Here is a 19,382-nt window from a genome sequence, read left to right on the forward strand (position 1 = left end):
GAATCTGCTCCCAGATTTTTCCAGGCACAGAAGTGAGACTGACTGGTCTGTAATTTCCTGGGTCATCCATTTTCTTCTTCTTGAACATGGGGGTTATATTTCCCTTTTTTCAGTTGTTGGGATCTTCACCTGACTGCCATGATTTTTCAAATATGATGACAAGTGCCTTAAGAACTTAATTCACCAGCTCCTTCAGGACTCGCGGATGGATTTCATCAGGTCCCATGAACTTGTGTGCATTCAGGTTCCTAAGATGGTCTCGACCCAGATCCTTTCCTACAGTGGGCCTAGGGTCTTCATTCTCAGAGTCCCTGCATCTGCCTTCCAAGACTTGGGTGGTGTGGTCAGAGCATTTGCCAGTGAAGACTGAATAACCTATATTCAATGCCTTGGATCATGTTAGTATTTCAGTTTTAGCTTTTTTTACCTTGCCAGCTGATCAGAATTAGTAATGCATGAAGAGAATGTTTCAGACTGAATTCCATGGGCTGCTTCTGAGAGCTGACACATGCATTTCCACTGGTTACACTGTTTACTGATATTTTCTGTGTATAACGTACCAACATAATTTTCCCTCCTGGTATTGATACCAGTGGCTTTTATTTACCTATGGTGTTTTTCAGGTGTCCATTTACAATTTGTGAATTTCTCGACGGAGACCATACATGATTACTTAGAAGTTAGGAGTGGATCTACAGAAACTAGCACTGTTATTGGGAGATTAAGTGGCCCTCAGCTACCAGCCTCTCTGTTCAGCACAACTCATGAAACCAGCTTATACTTTCACAGTGATTATTCACAGAACAAGCAAGGATTTCATATTGTATATCAAGGTGAGATTTTTGACATTCTTATGTGAGAACAAGGTGACTTTTAAAGTTGCTTTTTCTTGGGATTTCTAAAGGATAAATGTGAAATAGAAGATTCAGTGTGTTTCAAACTGTAGTGTTATGCATTGAGATCAACAGAAGAATTGAGAAAATCAAGATGAAAAAGGAAAAATAATTGCATAGTCTATCTGAAAAGCAGTTCAAATGTAGGCGAACATGCAATTGCCTATATCTGAATTTGGTTGGCATATTAATTTACATTGTATGGCTTTACAAAGTAAGCATCTCTGTTCAATCTTTATAAGCATATGGGAATCTCAATTTTGTGTCTTGGGTTATGGAAGGAAGGATATGAATATTGTTTTAAAGTACTGGATTGATATAGGCTAGTACAGAATAATGCCAACCCAGAAATCTCCAAATCTGTTTTATTTCCTAGTTCATAATTCCCCTCCAAGTTTCTTGTTCTGTTGTACCCAAATAGGTCACACTAAGCTTAAGAAGACTGCAAGATCATTATTCTGTTTATATAATTGCAGATTCATTTAAAAAGGATTAGAGTACCACTGTTCACAGAAAAAGGTCAACTGTATAGTTTAAACTGTACCTGTTTTCATAATACGAATAATGTCAAAGGATGATTTAAACAGTTTTTACTTCACAGCCGTCTGCTATTGCTCTTTCAATACTAACAAGTTCAAATTGACTTGACTTCTATGTAAAATTCTGGAAGTGAATGACTATAAAAAAATGCTAGGTTGTTTTTTTTTTTCTTAACATGTCAATTTATGACTTAAATTGCCTGATAAGATTTTAATTTCTTATTTAGAATATGATGCAATTTGTAGGAGTAAGGGAACTTACTACTACTTTTAAGTAAGTAATCTTACTGGTAGTAAGTAGTATTAATCTTATCTACTGCTCTAAAGGGCAGAAAAAGGTAAGAGCATATATACTATTACTGCTATTAATAATAGCAGCATTTAATATAATTTCGAAACAACAGTAATGCTCTTCCACCTGGATCTCTTTGCACTTTCAGTCTTGGAAAAGTGTCCACCTGCCAACACTGCATCCCACTGCTCTATGCCATGCCTTTCACACAAGGGTTGTTGGTTGGTTCGAGCACTCTAGATTTCACCTTTTGTCCCTTAGGCTGTTGATGTGAAGGGGCTTTTTAGTTAGACGCTTGTTCTGTTCCTTAATGCTGTACACATCATTCACTCATCATGTAGTTTAGTCTATCTGATTTGCTTTTCATATTTATTGTAATTCTGCTGTTTGCCTTTCTCTTGCACTTTTTTTAGAGGCGCTTGGGCTCTTAGCCTCCTGCCTGCCAAGGCATCAGATCAGTCCTCTGTAACTATAGGTATTTCCCCACACTTCTAATTTAGACAGTCTTCTGCAGCTTTTTTAATTTTAAGGGTGCACTTTGAAGCAATTTGAAGCTTTGAAGAGACAGTCAGTGGCCCTACCTTTTTGAAGATATAAGTGGAGAAAACACAAAGTCAAAATTCACTTATACTCTCTTTTTTACTGCGCTACTTCTGTACTTACTGAAATTAAAAGGATTAAGAGTCTAGTCTCATTTTTGCCTTTACAGACTGTTCCAAAAGCGTATGTGGTAGGGTGTCTGGTATTTGTTTTCTCATAGGCACACACACACACTTAGATTATCAAAGCGTAAGGAACAGATCATTTAAACTTCATATTAGTATTACATTTTCAATACGAAGTTTGGAATTGGAAATTTCTATGCATATTTCTGGAGTTGCTGTGGAATTTTTTCACTGTTTCTCCTGTTGTAGGACCAATGGTTTTGATTATAACCATGGTGGAACTTAAGACACAGTTCTAATCTAATGAAAAGCTTTTATTTTTGAAGTAACAAAATTTGCATTTTACTTTTTCACCCCCATTGTTATTAATATTTATTTATTTCAGCATATCAGCTACAAAGCTGTCCTGACCCTCGACCATTTCGTAATGGTTTTGTTATTGGGAATGACTTTACTGTGGGACAGACTATTTCATTTGAGTGTTTCCCTGGCTACACGTTAATCGGAAATTCAGCTCTGACTTGTCTCCATGGCATCAGCCGTAACTGGAACCATCCTCTCCCCAGATGTGAAGGTATGTTCTGGGTGACCTGTAAGCCCTTCATTATTTGTACATCTTCCTTAGATTCCTGAAAAAGCACAGACAAAGTGAAGATACTCATATTCAAAACTGTCATCCCAAAATCCTGCACTCCTGTGATTACAAGATCCAAACACATTTAGCAATTAAGCAATTGACTGTAAAGTTTTCTACATGCCTAAACATAAGTATAGGAACTGAGTTAAAGGCCTAACTTCCCTCTATATTAAACGTTAAAAGTTCAGCTTTAAGAATGGGATCTTCAGTAGCAAGCAAGTTGAAGAAGAATGCCTAGGGGGAGGTGGGGGGAGAAGGGGAAAGGGGAAATCAAACCCAGAAAATAACAAGCTGCCATCTTTCTGGATTTTTTGCATTGTACTATGAATCATCTACCTAAATTTAGGTACTTAAATTTGAAGCCTCATTACTTAAGATTCCTTCTGGAGTCAATGAGCCACAGGAATTTCTGAGGGATGTGATATCTAAATTCAGGTCCATCTGATACTGAATTCATAAGGAGAAGTCTTATCATGTAAAAGACAGGTGATACCTATACTGCTTGTCTTTTGAAAGGGGAAGAATTTAGTTTATCACAGTTAAGTTCCAACCTCCATTTTCTGGATCCTGAGGAAATAGTAATGGTTCATGTCTTAACAACTAAACAGATTAGCTTTTCCATATTACTTAGTTCTAGCTGTATTTTGTGTGCCTCAGAATCAAGAAAATAATTTATGGAATGGAGTGATTCTGTTCCTTTGAATTGCCTTACTGGAAGCAAGAATTTAATTAGTAAATTCTAAAAGGCCCAAAACATGCTGCTGTTCTGAGTATCAATTTTGATGAAGCTCCTGAACAGGGTGGAAAGTTCTTTCTTTCTACTGAATGTGATGTGAAAAGATGAAGAGAAAAAACCCCATCCTGATAATCGAATTCTAACATGTGTGCTATGCTGCATGATTGGCCTGACAGCATTACTCAGATCCCAGTTAAATTTCTTAAATTACAAGGGGTTTTATGCAAATATTTGCCATGGTATTTTTAGTAAAGAGTTTTTGACAATTTTGTAAGCTACTGATGTTTTTGAGTTTTGTTTATTTTTTATTACTGAAGGAAAAAGATTATTTGTTATGTTCTAGTTGTACTTGGATTGATTTGAGATAAAAGCCTTGTGTTCAAAAGTATTAAAATGAAGCGGGCTTTTTTGTATATACCTAGTTCCAGAAATACACAGTATATTATAAATTCTTATTCACTTTAATATCATTATTGTAAAGCAACATATACTAAGTCTTGTTTAATGCCTCAGAATTCTTGAAGCAGACAGCCAGTCATATCATTGCACATGCTTCCTGTGTAAACAGTTTTGTTCTCTTCTTTAATTCTCATGCATCTAAAATCCCTCTAACCTGTGCTCAGCAGCATCTGCTATTCTCTGACCCTTCTTAACTCATCTCCCTCACTTTCAACCATTTGGAAGCTGTTCCCTCTCCTTTTCCAAGAAATCTCATTTCCTGACAATCATCTACCTATATGTTCACTCCCCTAAGACCCTGCTGCAGAAGTTCTGTCTGCACTGCTCTAACACCCTTGAGTCTTTGAAGGTAAAAGCTGAACAAAAGCATTATACCAGCTGTTGAGTCTGAATGGATGAGGTGTGACTGAAAGTCTCCTTACCCTACAGTTCAGTATCAAAGTATATATATATATATATATATATATATATATATATATAAACCATAACACGTTTTACATATAAACAAACAATGCATAATTCCTATATGTCAGAGCTATATTTCCAACAGTCTGTTCTCTATTTCTAGGTTCTTAAGCATATTTTAGGGAATTTAGGTTGTCATTCCATACCCTTTTTTGTGGTGGGGAGAGGAAGAATGCATGCAAAATGAAGAAAATTATATAGTATTAGGTTTTGCTCACTTTTCTAGAACTAGGTTTTTATAATGTAGTTTCTTTTCTGTAATAACATGGTGGTATCATATATTCAGCATGCATCTGAAACTTCTGTGAAAAAAATCATGTAATTACAACTTTGTGTAGCAGTTTTCCCAAAATGCATAGTTCCGGAAGTCCAAAACCTGTATTGTCAATCTTACACTGTATGACATCTAAAATTACTGTACTTCATCAAGCATTACAGAAAGGACTTTTTGTCTAACAGAATTTGTCTCTGGAAATGCAAAATTGCTGTTCATACTGTAGCACACAATATTTTCATTTTTGAATTCCCCTCTAATTTTTCCCTGGCCTTCACTTAGCATATCTCTTCTTTCACTTAGTAACTTAGGTGAGCTACTTTCTTGTGAAAATAAATGGAAACAATTGATGAGATTCACCACTAATTTGTAGCTGCCATTTACACAAAGCTGTAACAAAGTGGTTTTCAATTGTACAGGGAATAATTTAACCCAGTGTCTAAATATTACTTTGGTTTCCAGTTCTGATAATATTTATGACATCAGGATTATTTTTTTCTTTTAGATTTTACCAATAATGTCAAATTAGACTTCCTACTCTGCAAAAAACTCAGTAAATTACAACAATGGTTTTACACAATCTAGTTATTGTTTACCAAATGTGTTTAAAAGAAGAGCTTTTACATGGTCTAAGTAGAATGCAAAAAGCAACTAATGTGTTTTAAACACAAATGTCTTTTTATAGCTCTCTGTGGAGGAAATATAACTGCAATGAATGGCACCATATACTCTCCAGGATACCCTGATGAGTATCCAAACTTTCAAGACTGTTTCTGGCTTGTAAGAGTACCACCTGGAAATGGAATCTACATCAATTTTACAGTTCTTCAAACAGAGCCAATATATGATTTCATAACTGTCTGGTAAGAAAAAACTTCTAGCATTTTATGTTGTTTTTTTTTTTTTATCTTCTTGTGACACTATGCAGCAAAGTATGGATTAAAAAGAGTATATTTGTGATTTTTCTCTTGAAACTTGTGTTCTCTCTAGAGGAATCTTTGCACTAATTCATGCTTTATAATGTACGATTCTCTCTAGATAGCACTGGACATGAAGTTTCATAGTCCTTGTCTTGAGAATTCAAAAATTATACTAGTGTGCCTCAGTTTGTTAATGAACCGTATAGAAAAATCAATATGACAGTTCGTCAACAACCAAGAGAAGAAAATGTTTGAGTGATAATAAGCAGTTGCAGATGTGTGTAATATAAGAAACTACAGCAACACTTTCTTAATTTCTTGCAAGATGGTTTTTTTTTTAAACTGTTAAGAGTATAGAAAATGAGAGGCTATATTAGACTATGACAAGAAGAGCTGAGCTGACACTAAATGTAAACAAATTAAATTTTCTATATACTTGATTCCATTAATCTTTTCAGACATTAAAGTCATAATTAAAGCCCCCGTTGTTCTTAGTTGCAAAGTTGGTAAAGGCAGAAGGATGTAAGGAAGTGTAACAGCTCCATCTTGAAACTGTTACTAGTGAGTCACCTAGACATTTCTACAGTGGTTAAGGCCTTTTGAAAGCTTGCCTAAAACAATAATCCACTGGTAATTGAATCTGCAGGTTGAAAATTCACAGGTTGAGAGAGTAGTCTTGTAGTCTGAGTAGTGCAAAATAGTGAGAGGTAATTTGGAATATTAATTATTAATTTTATGTTTCTGTTACATGAAAATCTAATTTAGATTCATATAAATTCATTTAACTGAGGATTTAATTCCTACCTTCCTAAACATTAAACAGTTCTCTGCACCTTTTGTGAGCATTTCTGTAGGTCCTGGAGTTTATTTCATCATGTGTACCACAGTCTTGGCCCGCATCCAGATACTTGATCACTTTGCCTTAAAGTTTAATCAAAATCTGATCAGAATATGTACTCATACTATTGCTCTAATAAAAATAAGATAATTTTGAATTCCTTTAATTCTTCACCACGTGTTTTGTGTATCAAATTTAACCTGACCTTCAGAATCTTTCCTCAATGAAATTACACTTTTGTGTGCATACAGACATCTTTTCTCTATTTTATCCCACAAATACTAGAACACCACTGTCCATCCTTAGTGCTTCTTCCATTTGGTTCTTCCTTTCTACCAAGTGATTTCATGTGCTTACAGTTGTCCTGGCTGTGTTACAAATTTAGATCTTACACTAAAATTAGTTGTCTATACTATGATCCAGGTTTTGTTCATTGTATGTTCTTTTCTGATATTTTAAAATGTTTTGTATCCTGTTTAGAGTAACATCACTTTTAGGAGAATATTCTGTAATTAAAGCATCTATTATGCTATTCATGTATATTTCATTTCAGATTTCACCTAGAATTTTATGCTAGTAACAGTTAAGAAATTTTAGCTTTCATTGTTTAATGTTGATCAATTTTGATCTGAAAGGAAGCAAGTAAAATAAAATAATGACTTTGAATTATGATTCTGTTCTCTCTACAGTTTCACTGTTGTTTAGAACTAACTTGGGTTTATTTTTTCCACTTAAATGAGTATTTCAGTTTTCCATAAGGTAGCAGTGATCATACCAGTGGCACATGTATTTAAGATAGCATTGTAACCTTTAATTTGGGGGAGGAGAAGGAGGGAGGAGAAGCTATGTTAAAAAATGCTGAGATTAGAGTATAAACGTTTTTAATTAAGCTAATATTAACATATTTCTTTTTAAAATTAAATAATGCTAATCTCTTATTTTTCTTAGAAATGACCAAATTCAGAAGACTGGGGGACATGACCATTATTTGATTTATTTATTCTCTGATAGCCACATTTGAAAATACAGATACATAAACGTGATCAGTCTGTGGTAGGAAGATGAAATACAGTCAAAATTTAAAATATTTGTTTGAACGAAGAAAAACATTTTTGTATCTGTTTCCTTAGGGATGGACCTGACCAAACTTCTCCTCAGATTGGACAATTTAGTGGCAACACTGCATTAGAATCAGTCTATAGCACTTCCAATCAGATTCTGATCAAGTTTCATAGTGACTTTACTACCAGTGGCTTCTTTGTACTTAGTTATCATGGTAAGTGTGACAAACTGCAGTACTTCACTCTCTGCAGAGATTACTGCAGAGAGAATACTCATGAAAAAAAATTACTTTAATTACTTTTTTTCCGAAAAGAGTTGCTATTATTAACAGGACTGATCACCACTTAAGTAATGCAAACACATGAGAGACAATTGCGAATTATGAAAACAAGATATTTTCTTACCACATAGTAAATTTACTAGTAGTCAAGAAATAACAAACAAACAAAATCACTGTGAAGAGCAATGAACAAAGAATGTAGCATTAAGACCATACAGTTCAAAGTGCTTATCTTCTCACTGTTTTCAATGCTTCTGAAATTCCTTTGTAATCTTAAATTTTTTGGGGGACATTAAATTTCTCCTAGATATTTGGATATTTTGAAGAAATAACTGTTATTGTAGAGATGTCAGTGAAAGTGAGTTACACTGTATAGTTAATATTAAACTGCCCTTGAATTGAATACTGACGATGAAAATAGAGTAAGAGGTAACAGGCTCACGCGGCGCCAGCCGAGGTTTAGACTGGTTATTAAGAAAAAATTCTTTACTAAAAGGGAAACCAGGCGTTGTAACAGGCTTCCCAAGGAAGTGGTGGAATCATTGTCCCTGGAAATGTTTAAAAAACATGTAGACAGGGCCTCTAGTGACATGGTTTAATGGTGGACTTGCCAGCCCTGGGGTAAAGGTTGGACTTCATGATTTTAACTGTTTTTTCCAACCTATGATTTTGTGATCCTATATATGAATTCATACATTAACCTAGCACTGCCAAGTCCACCACTAAATCATGCGCCTAAGTACCACATCTTTTAAATACCTCCAGGGATGGTGACTCAACCACTTCCTCGGGCAGCCCTGTGCAACCTGTTTCAATACTTGTTAACTCCTTCAGTGAAGAAAGTTTTCCAAATATGCAGTAGAAATCTCCCCTGGTGCAACTTTAGTCTATTTCTTCTCATCACTTGCTAGTAATAAGGTGCCTCTAAAGAACTTGACCTCCTTATAGTTATTTCTTTTGTTATTGTGGAAATTGTCATTCCATGTGCATGGGGTCTAATGTGTAATAAAGATGCAAACTGAGCAGGACAAAGTGTTAGTCATGAAGAAAATTGAAACACTGTATTGATGTTGTCAAGAAAAGTAAGTTTCTGAGTATCCTCGAGTCTATGATCCTTCACATCAGGTAGATACACACAATTTATAGCAATAAAGGTGAGGTAGTGAGAGGAGTCAAATTTACTTAAAATAGATAATTTGGAGATTAAAACAAATGATACCTCCAAATGAGAAACTTTTGAGATAAATGACATTAATTGTTTATTGAATCAAATTTTTAATGATGATGGTGGTCTTTTACTATTATTATTAAAAAAAATGCTAATAGCACACCTGTATCATGTTTGCACGGTGTGTTTTATTTTAAATTACTATATCAAGGCAGGATGTAAGCTTTCTGACTCACTGATTTAAGTGGGTATTCATTATATGATCAACAAATATGAGTGGAATAGAAGACCTAAATATGGTTACTCAGTAGTAACAAATGATTTTACCTGGTTACAATATAAATTTTGTGATTGACCAAAAAAAAAATGACAAATTTAATTACTAAAGTACCCCAGCACAGGAAGTAAGAAAGAGGTATATAAATGTAGCTGAATCATCATCTGCCATAAGGAGGTGATGTTTCCTTGCTAATGAGAGATGCTACATGAAAATGTAGTTTCAGTGAAAACCAGAACCACTGATCAACCTGAAGGTACATCTTAAAATGTAGGTGACTATACATACTATCAGTATAGGTATTTCAGTGCCCTTTGGCCTATTTCTGTCCTAATTGCATTCAGATTGAAGAGAATTTTGTCTGTGTCCAAACACAGGCCCATCTGCACAGGTTCTCTGTGAAAAAAATACAGTCTATATGGCTTCTGCCTGCTCTTCCTACTTGTCCTTTTTTATCATTTGTTTCACTTAATTATTTTGCTTGGCTTTGCATACATATGTTTTAACTCAGAATTTTTTTTCATGGGAAACTTCGGATTTGAAGTTTGAAAGCAACATTTTTCTCTGAGAATATGTGAAGGTGAGATGGGCTCCACAATATTTATTTACTGCGAAATTTCACATTCAAACTGGTTCTGTCCATCAGTTGTGCTTCATCTAGGTAGAATATTTTGGATTCTAAAACTTATCTTTTTTACAGTTTTAAAAGTGAAAGCATTCAGCAGTAAAAATGTATTGTAAAAAACCCAAACCAAACAAAATAATGATTGCATAACACATGTAATATGTGCTTTTCAGATGAGATCACATAAGTGAGAAAATTGACACCTGTTTCTAAGCTTTTAGGTATTTATGAAGGTTTTGCCACTGAAATTAAATAACTAAGGTGCAACTTCCAATTTTTCCTTAATTCTGAAATTAATATTTCCTTTGTTAGTTCTCTTGAAAATTTCAAAGTAAATTAATAGATGTTTGATTTGATGCTATTAATGTGGTTATTGAATCAGTTGTGTTTGCATGAGTGAGTTGACTGTCTACGTATGAGAATGTCAACTATGCTTTCTTTCTGTTTATAGCCTACCAGCTCCGGGTGTGCCAGCCTCCAGCAAGTATACCAAATGCTGAAATTCTAACTGAGGACGATGAATTTGAAATAGGTAATTGAAGAGAAAAACAAAAGGAAAATTTTCTTCCTTTTTTTTTAAAAAAAACAAACAAAAAAAACCAAACCCAGCAAACCTGAAAACAGAAATTTCTTGCTTTTCAGGATGGAAGCCATGCTTGTAAGATGTTAGATTTATATTTGAAAATCAATTTTACCAAAGTCATTCATCTTCCTTTAACTTTGTGGATCCCATATATATAAGTAACACAGTAATTTGTTTCTACTTAACTTCATGTTAAAATATATTTTTTGTAATGTTTAATAGGAAACATTGCCTTATACAGAAACAAACAAAACCCAAAAGATTACATAAGACAGTGGTTATTCTGTAGCAGAAATAAAGTATTGTGACCTGAAGAATAAAGTCAAATTAGGGAAGGACATTCTGGATTTCTAAGATGTATTAATAATATTACCTAAACACCTATCTGTCAAAGAAATATGATTTATAAGATCAGATATAAAATGTCAGATCAACCGGTTTTGCTCGCATTCTGGCAAAGAAAAATAAATTTATTTTTATTAGAGTCCAATATTAGAGTCCAATACTGGTAACAAAGAAAAAACCAACATTTTTACTCTGACTGGTACATAAACCTGTATGAATTTTTAATTTCTTAATTAAAATTGACAATTTCTAATTCTCACTATGGCAAAGTTAGATACTACCTAAACCCAGTTCCTATTTATTTTCCGCACCTCCCTCAGAATTTTATGAGTTACTGAGTCAGTCTTATTGGTTTATTTATTTCATAATGGTTATCCAATAAATTATATTGCTTAAAGCTTTGTGGACACATGGTTCACACAGTATCAGTCAAACTCAGACAAATTAGCAAACTATCCAACAAATAATGTGGTGGAAAACAGTGATAGATGCAGCACAGTGTGCAACACAATGCTCATTTACCACATTTCTTATTTGTTTATGCCAGAGGTCATCTAGCCCATTATATATGATGGCAAGAAACCTCATTAATCAATAATGTTTTTAAAGCAAAAAGTCCTAGTTAATTGCTATTTAATGTTTCTTTTGTTTGTTTATGTTTTGTCTTGTTTTGTTTTTCCAAACAGGAGACATAATAAGATACCAGTGTCAACCAGGCTTTACATTGGTTGGTAATGAGATTCTGACTTGCCGACTTGGTGAAAGGCTTCAGATGGATGGAGCACCACCTGCTTGTCAAGGTTCTTTTATTCTTTTTCTTTTCCTCCTGCCAGACCAACTGAATACTGATTCCTTAAATACTCTCCACTATGTCTTTACGAAAGATGGCATACTGAAAATATTTAAGACTTTTTGATACTATTCCCAATGTTAGCATTGTTGATTGTGGTGAATAGGCATCATATATTAATGCAAAATAAGGCATCATATATTAATGCAAAATAATTAGTAATATTTTAGTAAATTTGATGAGTTTAAAGGACTGCTGCTTTACTTTGTGAAAATTTCACAGGTTTTTTTTTTTGAGGGAGTCTAAATTTAATATATAATGAGACATAATAATATGAAAATTAATATGGAAATTCTAAAAAATGCTAAGTTAATATAGCATGGATTTGGGTGAACAAGGTATTTCAAATAATAGGCTTTCTGTATGTGTGTGTGTGTGCCTGTGTACGTTAATATTTTCCACCTTTTATTGAAACTGTGACTAGACAGATATAACATTACCTTGCTGTTAAGGTCGAAACAAGATTAAAACATGATGAACAGAGACCTATGTGCTGATCCTGAGGCATTCTTTCAGCATTTGTTGCTGAAGGCATATTCATATTCATTGCAAGACCCAAAACAAAATTCTGTGCCTAAAATTTATGTCTTTTGTAATTTTAGTATACTATATTTTTATGTATAAGCTACCATACTTTAACTGTGCAGGCTATAACACATTGCATAAGAGTCACTCAAAAAATTGACTCATTTCTTCTGTTGGTTCATGTTTGTATTAGTTTACTAATTTTTTTCATTACGCAGAGCATAGGTTAATTGTTAGACTTCACAGTGTTAACTTCTGTTGTCTTAACCTTGTGTATATGTTAGACTACCAACTGTTTGGTTAGTTTTGGTTAAATTTTGCTTCAATTTTTAACTTGAAATTAATACCCACATTCAACATTCATTTATTTATTAAATCTGAAAAATGCTGCTGAACAGAATTTAAATAACTCTAATTTTGAATCTAAGGTATTGTAATAAAGACATAGTTGTCAATAGCAAAGTATCCCTAGGAGAAAATATTAAAGCAAAACATATTTAAGATTTTATTTGGTGATTTTTGTAGTTCCAGGTTAGTTTACACCACACTTAGTACTATTTAAAACTATGCCACTTTTTTTTCTATTTTTATTTTTAAGTATTTCTTAAAACTCTTGAACATTTCCTTCTTTATATCAGAAAGTAATCACTAAATTCCATAAGCTTATGCCAATGCTTATCATCTTCTTTTGTTAAAACATATTTCCCATATGCAGCATGTAAATTTGCCCTTAATTTTCCTTGAAATTACCTTCTACTTTCAGGATAAAATGAAAGCTTTAAAGTGAGAAGATTCAAACTGTATTTTATATCATAATCAGAGGACCCTGAAAAAATTCTTGAGTGATAACTCTCAGCTATATCTCAGCTACGTTAGCTTAAGATTTATAAAAAAAATAAAATAATGACCCTAGCTACCCGATTCCCAAGAGAATCCATTGAGCAGAAAGAAGTCTTTATTCCTTTATAAAATTCCTGAGGGATGTTTAGCAGAAGATCCTGAAATTGAGGAGAGTTTGCAAAGCAGAATCATACAGGATCAGCAAAACTGGCTGTAAATAAAACACTGTAGCCAAATGAAAAAAAAAAACCAAACAAAAAAACAAACATCTTTTATTTAATAGATGCTTTTCCTGGCTTCCTGCCACACTTCTCTATGTGTATGTGTGTGTATCTGTGTGTGTTTATATATATATATATGTATGTATGGAGCTGACAAGATCAATTCTTTCATTTGCTTGGAATAAAGTCTGTAATTCAAGTAGCCGATCACTGTAGTTTGGCTGCCAGATTCTAGCCATAGGAGTTTTCTCATGTGAAGGTGTTATATTCAATTTCTTCTTGATGAATTGAGACAAACATAGGACATGAGAATCAACTTTCTAAAATTAGCAATCAAATGCCTGTTTTGAAAGGGAGAGATCAGTATTTTAAAATATGTGGACAGATTGCTTTCTTTTTCTCAAGGTCAGGTTGGATGGCTCTTTGAGCAATCTAACCGAGTAAAAGGTGTCTCTGCCTATGGCAGGGGTTGGACTACATGATGTTCAAAGGTCCTTTCCAACCACAATCATCCTACAATTCTATGATTCTTATGAGGCTTGTTTAAGAAGATGATTGTTCTTTATTGCTCTCACTTTCTCTTCTTTTCTGCGTTCTCTTATCTGTCCTTATAGTCCAATGACTTTTCCCCATAAAAACACAATTTTTGTTTTTAATAAGCCAACATTGTTTTCAGCATTCTGGAGTAATCTAAGATCCAGTTATTTTCTTGTATAACTTGTAACAGCTTGTCGTGGTTTAAACCCAAAGCTGCACAGCTCGTTCACTCACTTCCCCCCTTGCTCCCCCAACTCCCAGAGAGTTAGGAAGGAGAATCCAAAGAATGTAGCTACCACGGGTTGAGATAAGAACAGTTTAATAGCTAACGTATAATACAAATCACTACAGCTACTGCTACTACTACTACAAATAATAATGATAAAGCCAATAACAAGTGAAGAGAATACAACACCTCACCAGCCACCGACACATAACTCACCCTACCCTGCCCGACTGAGCAGCGACCAATACCTCCTCCAAACCCCAGAGTCCCAGCCCTTCTGTATAACTCTTGGTTGCATCTTGGGCATGATGTGCTTTGGTATGGAATACATCTTTGGCTAGCCTGGGTCAGGTGTCCTGCCTCTACTTTCTCCCGGCCTCCCCTCCTTCCCTGGCAGAGCACGAGGCTCATGAGTCCTTGGACAAACCAAACATTTGAGCAGTAACTCAAAACATACTTGCTATCAGCAACTGTTCCCAGCCCAAAAGTCAAAACACAGCACTGCACCAGCTACCAAGGAGAAAAAATGACTGCGACTGCTGAACCCAGGGCACAGCTGAGTACTTACTTACTGAGTACTTCTGTGTGTTGTGAATATAAAAGAAAACAGAATATAAGGTTCCTGTTTAGTAGTGTTCAGTTCTGAATAAACGGTAGGCACTTGTTCACTTATCATGAAGCAAAACCAGCTATTGGAAAAAAGTTCCAGCAACGTGGTGTTGTGGATTAACCCCAGCTGGCAACTAAATATGGAGCCTCTCACTCACTCCCCACCCAGTGAGATAGAAGGATGATCAGAAAAAGGTGAAATGCTTGCGTTGAAATAACAACAATTGAAATAAAATAAAATGTAATAACAATGCTACTGCTACTAATAGCAATTGTAATGAAAATGGACACAACAGAGGGAGAGGGAAATAAACCCCAGGTCCAGCAAGTGATTTAGAATACAAATGCTCACCACCTGCTAACAGATACCCAGCCCAACCTGAGCAGCAATCAGCCCCTCCCCCCCATTTTATATACTGAGCGTGACAGACTGTGGTATCAAATATATTTTTGGGTAGTTTGAGTTAGCTCCCCTGTTTTTGTTTTGTTTCTTTGTTTTTTTCTCTCTCTCCTGGCTTCTTGTGTGCCTCCTCAGCGGCAGAGCATGAGTGATTTTAACAGCTACTAAGAGAAAGTTTAAGTCTTCCAGATTGTTATTCTGTGTAGATCTAGTGAATCAAGATAAATGCAAAATCAAACTTCTTCATCATATTTTTAAACACTTTTTCCTTAGTTTGAGCAGCTACTTTAAATATTTGTGGTAAAATATTTACGAAGTAGCATTTTTCCTGCTAGCATCCTGTATTCCTCCCGAGACTGTGACAGTTAAGAATAGCCAGAGCTGCTATAGGTTTTCCAGCACAGCTATAACTGGAATGTGAATAGCTTCAGAATATGATGTGGAAAATAAGAAAAAATAATTATTTAAAGTATGGTGAAGGTATGGTTGGCAATACCCGTGGAAGAGGTCAGCAGGGATGAGCATGTGTCTTTTTTCATCCCTGCAGGAAACACTTTCATGTTGTGGGGTTTAGAGCCTCCCAGCAATGTTCTTGAGAAAAGCATAAAGTGTGTTCCTTTTCTTATTTCTTAGACTTAAATTTGGGAAAAAGACTGTCAGCAATTAAGGAATTCTGATTTTTATAATTTCTTCTGCATGTGATTTAATATCTGTTCACCAGGGAGAGAGTTTGTCTCTGTGTTAGAAGTTGGAAAGTTGATCTTAATTTCCTCAGAAAGTTTTTGTCATATGGTGAAATGTTGTACTGTTGTACATTTTTGTTAAAAGGAGGAACCTGAAGTCATCCTGAGATTCTTTAGCTCATTAAGGATTATAACACCAACATACTGCTAGTCATAAGCTTTGATTTAAGGACACTTCTTTGCTGGTTCTTTTGGTAAGGAAAGACACGGGGCTGTATTAGGTGTGGTAAAATAAAAACAGAGGGTTTTTTATTGCATGTAAAGGTAATAAACTAGCATTTCCCAATGTTTCTATGAATCTAAAAACTAGGTAGCTGAATTAGCATAAGTCATCTTCTTGTCTACTTAGTCTTTCCGAGCAACACAATGTCACTTTTATTTACTAGAACAAAGGCGTCATGTCTGAATAGTGCTTACATTTTGTGCAGATACATCAGTCTTCTTAGAGCTTGATTGAGGAACTCAAAATTAAGGTGCTGCTTTATACAGACAGGTTGTGGGAGGGATTTGTTACTCTTTATTTAGAATCTGACAATGAAAAATTACAGTCTCTTCAAGTTTTGCTTTCAGTGCAAGACTTTACCTGGGATTATGGCTGACAGTAATAGTAATCTGAGGGAGAAAAAAAGTCTACAGATCAGTTTTTGAACAATGCAACGATTTTGTACTTAAATACAGTCTACAAGAATATCTTCTAGAGAATCAAAGAAGAAAAATGTAATGAATTGATAACTTCTGAGGGTTGCAGGGCTTATTTTCAAGATATACATTAATTTAGAGTTTTATTCTAACTGACTTCAAAATGTTTTTCTAAAATGTTGACAATCTTTCTGATTTACAGAACTAAAATGAGTAATGCAGATCTTTTAAACTCTGGAAAATCTTGTCAATCACATGAAACAGAAATGTTGGTCTTTAGCATTTTTGCCAATCTTTCTGTTTCACAGTTCTCTGTCCAGCCAACGAAATGCGTCTGGATTCAACAGGAGTAATACTGAGCCCTGGATATCCTGACAGCTACCCAAATCTTCAGATGTGTGCATGGACCATTACTGTGGAAAAGGGTTATAATATAAGCATGTTCTTCGAATTCTTCCAGACAGAAAAGGAATTTGATATACTTGAGGTTTTTGATGGTAACTATGAGATGCACAACTTTGGATGATCCTTTTTCTCTATATATGTATTTTACACTATATCTATATAATCACTATTGTTTATGCAGGCCATAATTTGTCACTATATATATATATTAAAATCTTAAATGAAAAATTATTTTGATTTGTTGTAGTAAAATGAACTGTTGGATTACTTTTTCAAAATTGTACTGGATTATGTTTAGAAATATTTTTTTTTCTGAATAAATATGTACTGCCTAATGTATGACATATAATATCAACTTCTATTTTTTAATTCACATTGTTTTACCATTGTTCAGAGGATGTTTTTATATCTATTAATTGTATGTATATAGTTCACTGTGTGTTATTTTAAACTTTGTAACTCCCTTTTTCTCTTTTTCTTTTTTTTTTTTCTTTTTTTTTGTTCTTTCTTCCTTGTATCAAGGACCAAATAGTCACAGCCCATTGCTCATTTCTCTCAGTGGGGACTATTCATCTTCTCTAAACATAACGAGCCATGGCCATGAAGTATTTCTCCGGTGGTCAGCAGATCATGGCACCAATAAAAAAGGTTTCAGGATAAGATACGTAGGTATGTAAATCAGTCTTTCTTTAACGTTTGTAAAATTTCAGTGTGCAACATAATTTACTTATGTGAAAACGGTAATGTAAGCTAAATTTTGCAACATTAATTTCCCAGATTGAAAGGAAATCCAATCTGCTTTATATATGAACCTGTTGATACTAATCTCGTGAGTTAAAAAAACCACACACAGCCTAAGAAGAATATATGAAGCACATGCCCTGTAGAGATTTAAACAAATATTTCACAGGACTTTAGAATAGGCCAGTACTAAAGATGAAAGAAGCAGCATTCCCATTCTCCCTCCCATCATTTATTTGCATTCATGTGCCTCTGTGTTCTTCATTACTGGATCATTAACACTGCAGGTGGTACAGAAGAAGAGGTGTAACAAGACAGGAGTGAAAACAGATGTAAGGTGAAAAAATATGAAACCCAGAAGGATGGAACTTCATGGGGTTCAACATAAGCAGCAATCAGTATTAGAAAAGATCAATTAGTATGCCAAAAAAAGCCAATATTTTGTGTGCTATTAATTCAAATGAACATATTTGTGCATATGATGTGAAGATGGTACTTGACAGAGATTGATTTTTATATAATTGCTTTTTCAGAATTATTCTGTAATATCAATTTTTACTGGATACTGCGATTCATTAATCATGTTAAAGTAGATCTGTTGCAGTTGACAGCAGTTGCACAAAGGCATTAAATGCACTTAATGGAAAGTTCTGGGGATAGTATCTGTAGATACTGGAGAAGTTACTGGCATAAAACCATTTCATTTTACAAAGTGGAGAAAGCAGTTGAGAATAAATATAAATTTCTTTCTGCTATGTTTTTTTTTGTTTGTTTGGTTTTTTTCCTGACTCAATTTTTGGCTACTTCACTATTGCAGAAAAATAATTAGACTAACAAAGGTCTGTTAATCAGTATCAGCATCATCTTTCCCTTTAGGAGAGGACAACTTTTTCAGAAGTAACATGTTTGTTGTATAGCTAGATAAAATTCACTTTTGGCTAGACACAATGTATTATATGGTACCTATTTTAATTGCATATATTACTTGTTAGGAAGAAGAGAAAGTTCTTAAAAGTCTCTTCCTACTGTCAGTGAAAGAACCATTAGGAGGTAGACAGGAAATATTTACTGGTGATCTGTACCACACAGAAAATGTCACGGTATATTTTCTTATACACTGAAGAAGCAGGGTTGTGTATATGTCTGATTCTTTCAAGACCATAAAACAGAAGCAGTTTAGTGTAAGGAAGAACATATTTTCAAACCATGTGATCTGAAAGATAGGGTAGTGTTTTAATAAAGAGTAAACAGCTACATGATTCCATCCTGATCAGAAGAAACCTTTGAGAAAAGCATTGCCCTGAAGTCATGGAACACAGAAGGCCTAAAGAGCAAGTGAAATATTACTTCTATATTTGCCCAAGAAAATATGTACCAGTAGTTTTCAATGTGTCTTCAAAGCATGAAGGATGCACATAGAAGCAAACTTCCAGCTTAATTTACTTTCCTTCAAAAGGGGAAATTGCTGTTTTAGCTAAGCAGTCTTGGCTCATCCTTGAACAAAACCAATCAATGATGAAGTAAAATTATTAAACAACATTTACCTTAACCTTGCTATCAGGTTGCAGGTCCTTTCTGGTCCATTGCT

General features: G+C 34.4%; 1 protein-coding gene across 3 annotated transcripts in view; it reads left to right on the top strand.

Moving 5' to 3' along the window:
* Positions 1 to 19,382, top strand: part of CSMD3 (CUB and Sushi multiple domains 3) — a 604,683-nt gene that overhangs the window by 514,821 nt on the left and 70,480 nt on the right. For all 3 annotated transcript variants that reach the window (XM_005150930.4, XM_005150931.4, XM_031050517.2), the window contains 8 exons: positions 624 to 833; positions 2,775 to 2,963; positions 5,646 to 5,823; positions 7,849 to 7,994; positions 10,582 to 10,662; positions 11,745 to 11,858; positions 16,957 to 17,145; positions 17,576 to 17,722. In XM_005150930.4, coding sequence (XP_005150987.2) covers positions 624 to 833; positions 2,775 to 2,963; positions 5,646 to 5,823; positions 7,849 to 7,994; positions 10,582 to 10,662; positions 11,745 to 11,858; positions 16,957 to 17,145; positions 17,576 to 17,722 — 1,254 coding nt within the window. The remainder of the gene's footprint in view (positions 1 to 623; positions 834 to 2,774; positions 2,964 to 5,645; positions 5,824 to 7,848; positions 7,995 to 10,581; positions 10,663 to 11,744; positions 11,859 to 16,956; positions 17,146 to 17,575; positions 17,723 to 19,382) is intronic.

This window comes from Melopsittacus undulatus, chromosome 1 (assembly GCF_012275295.1).
Source record: "Melopsittacus undulatus isolate bMelUnd1 chromosome 1, bMelUnd1.mat.Z, whole genome shotgun sequence".
Classification (NCBI taxonomy): domain Eukaryota; kingdom Metazoa; phylum Chordata; class Aves; order Psittaciformes; family Psittaculidae; genus Melopsittacus; species Melopsittacus undulatus.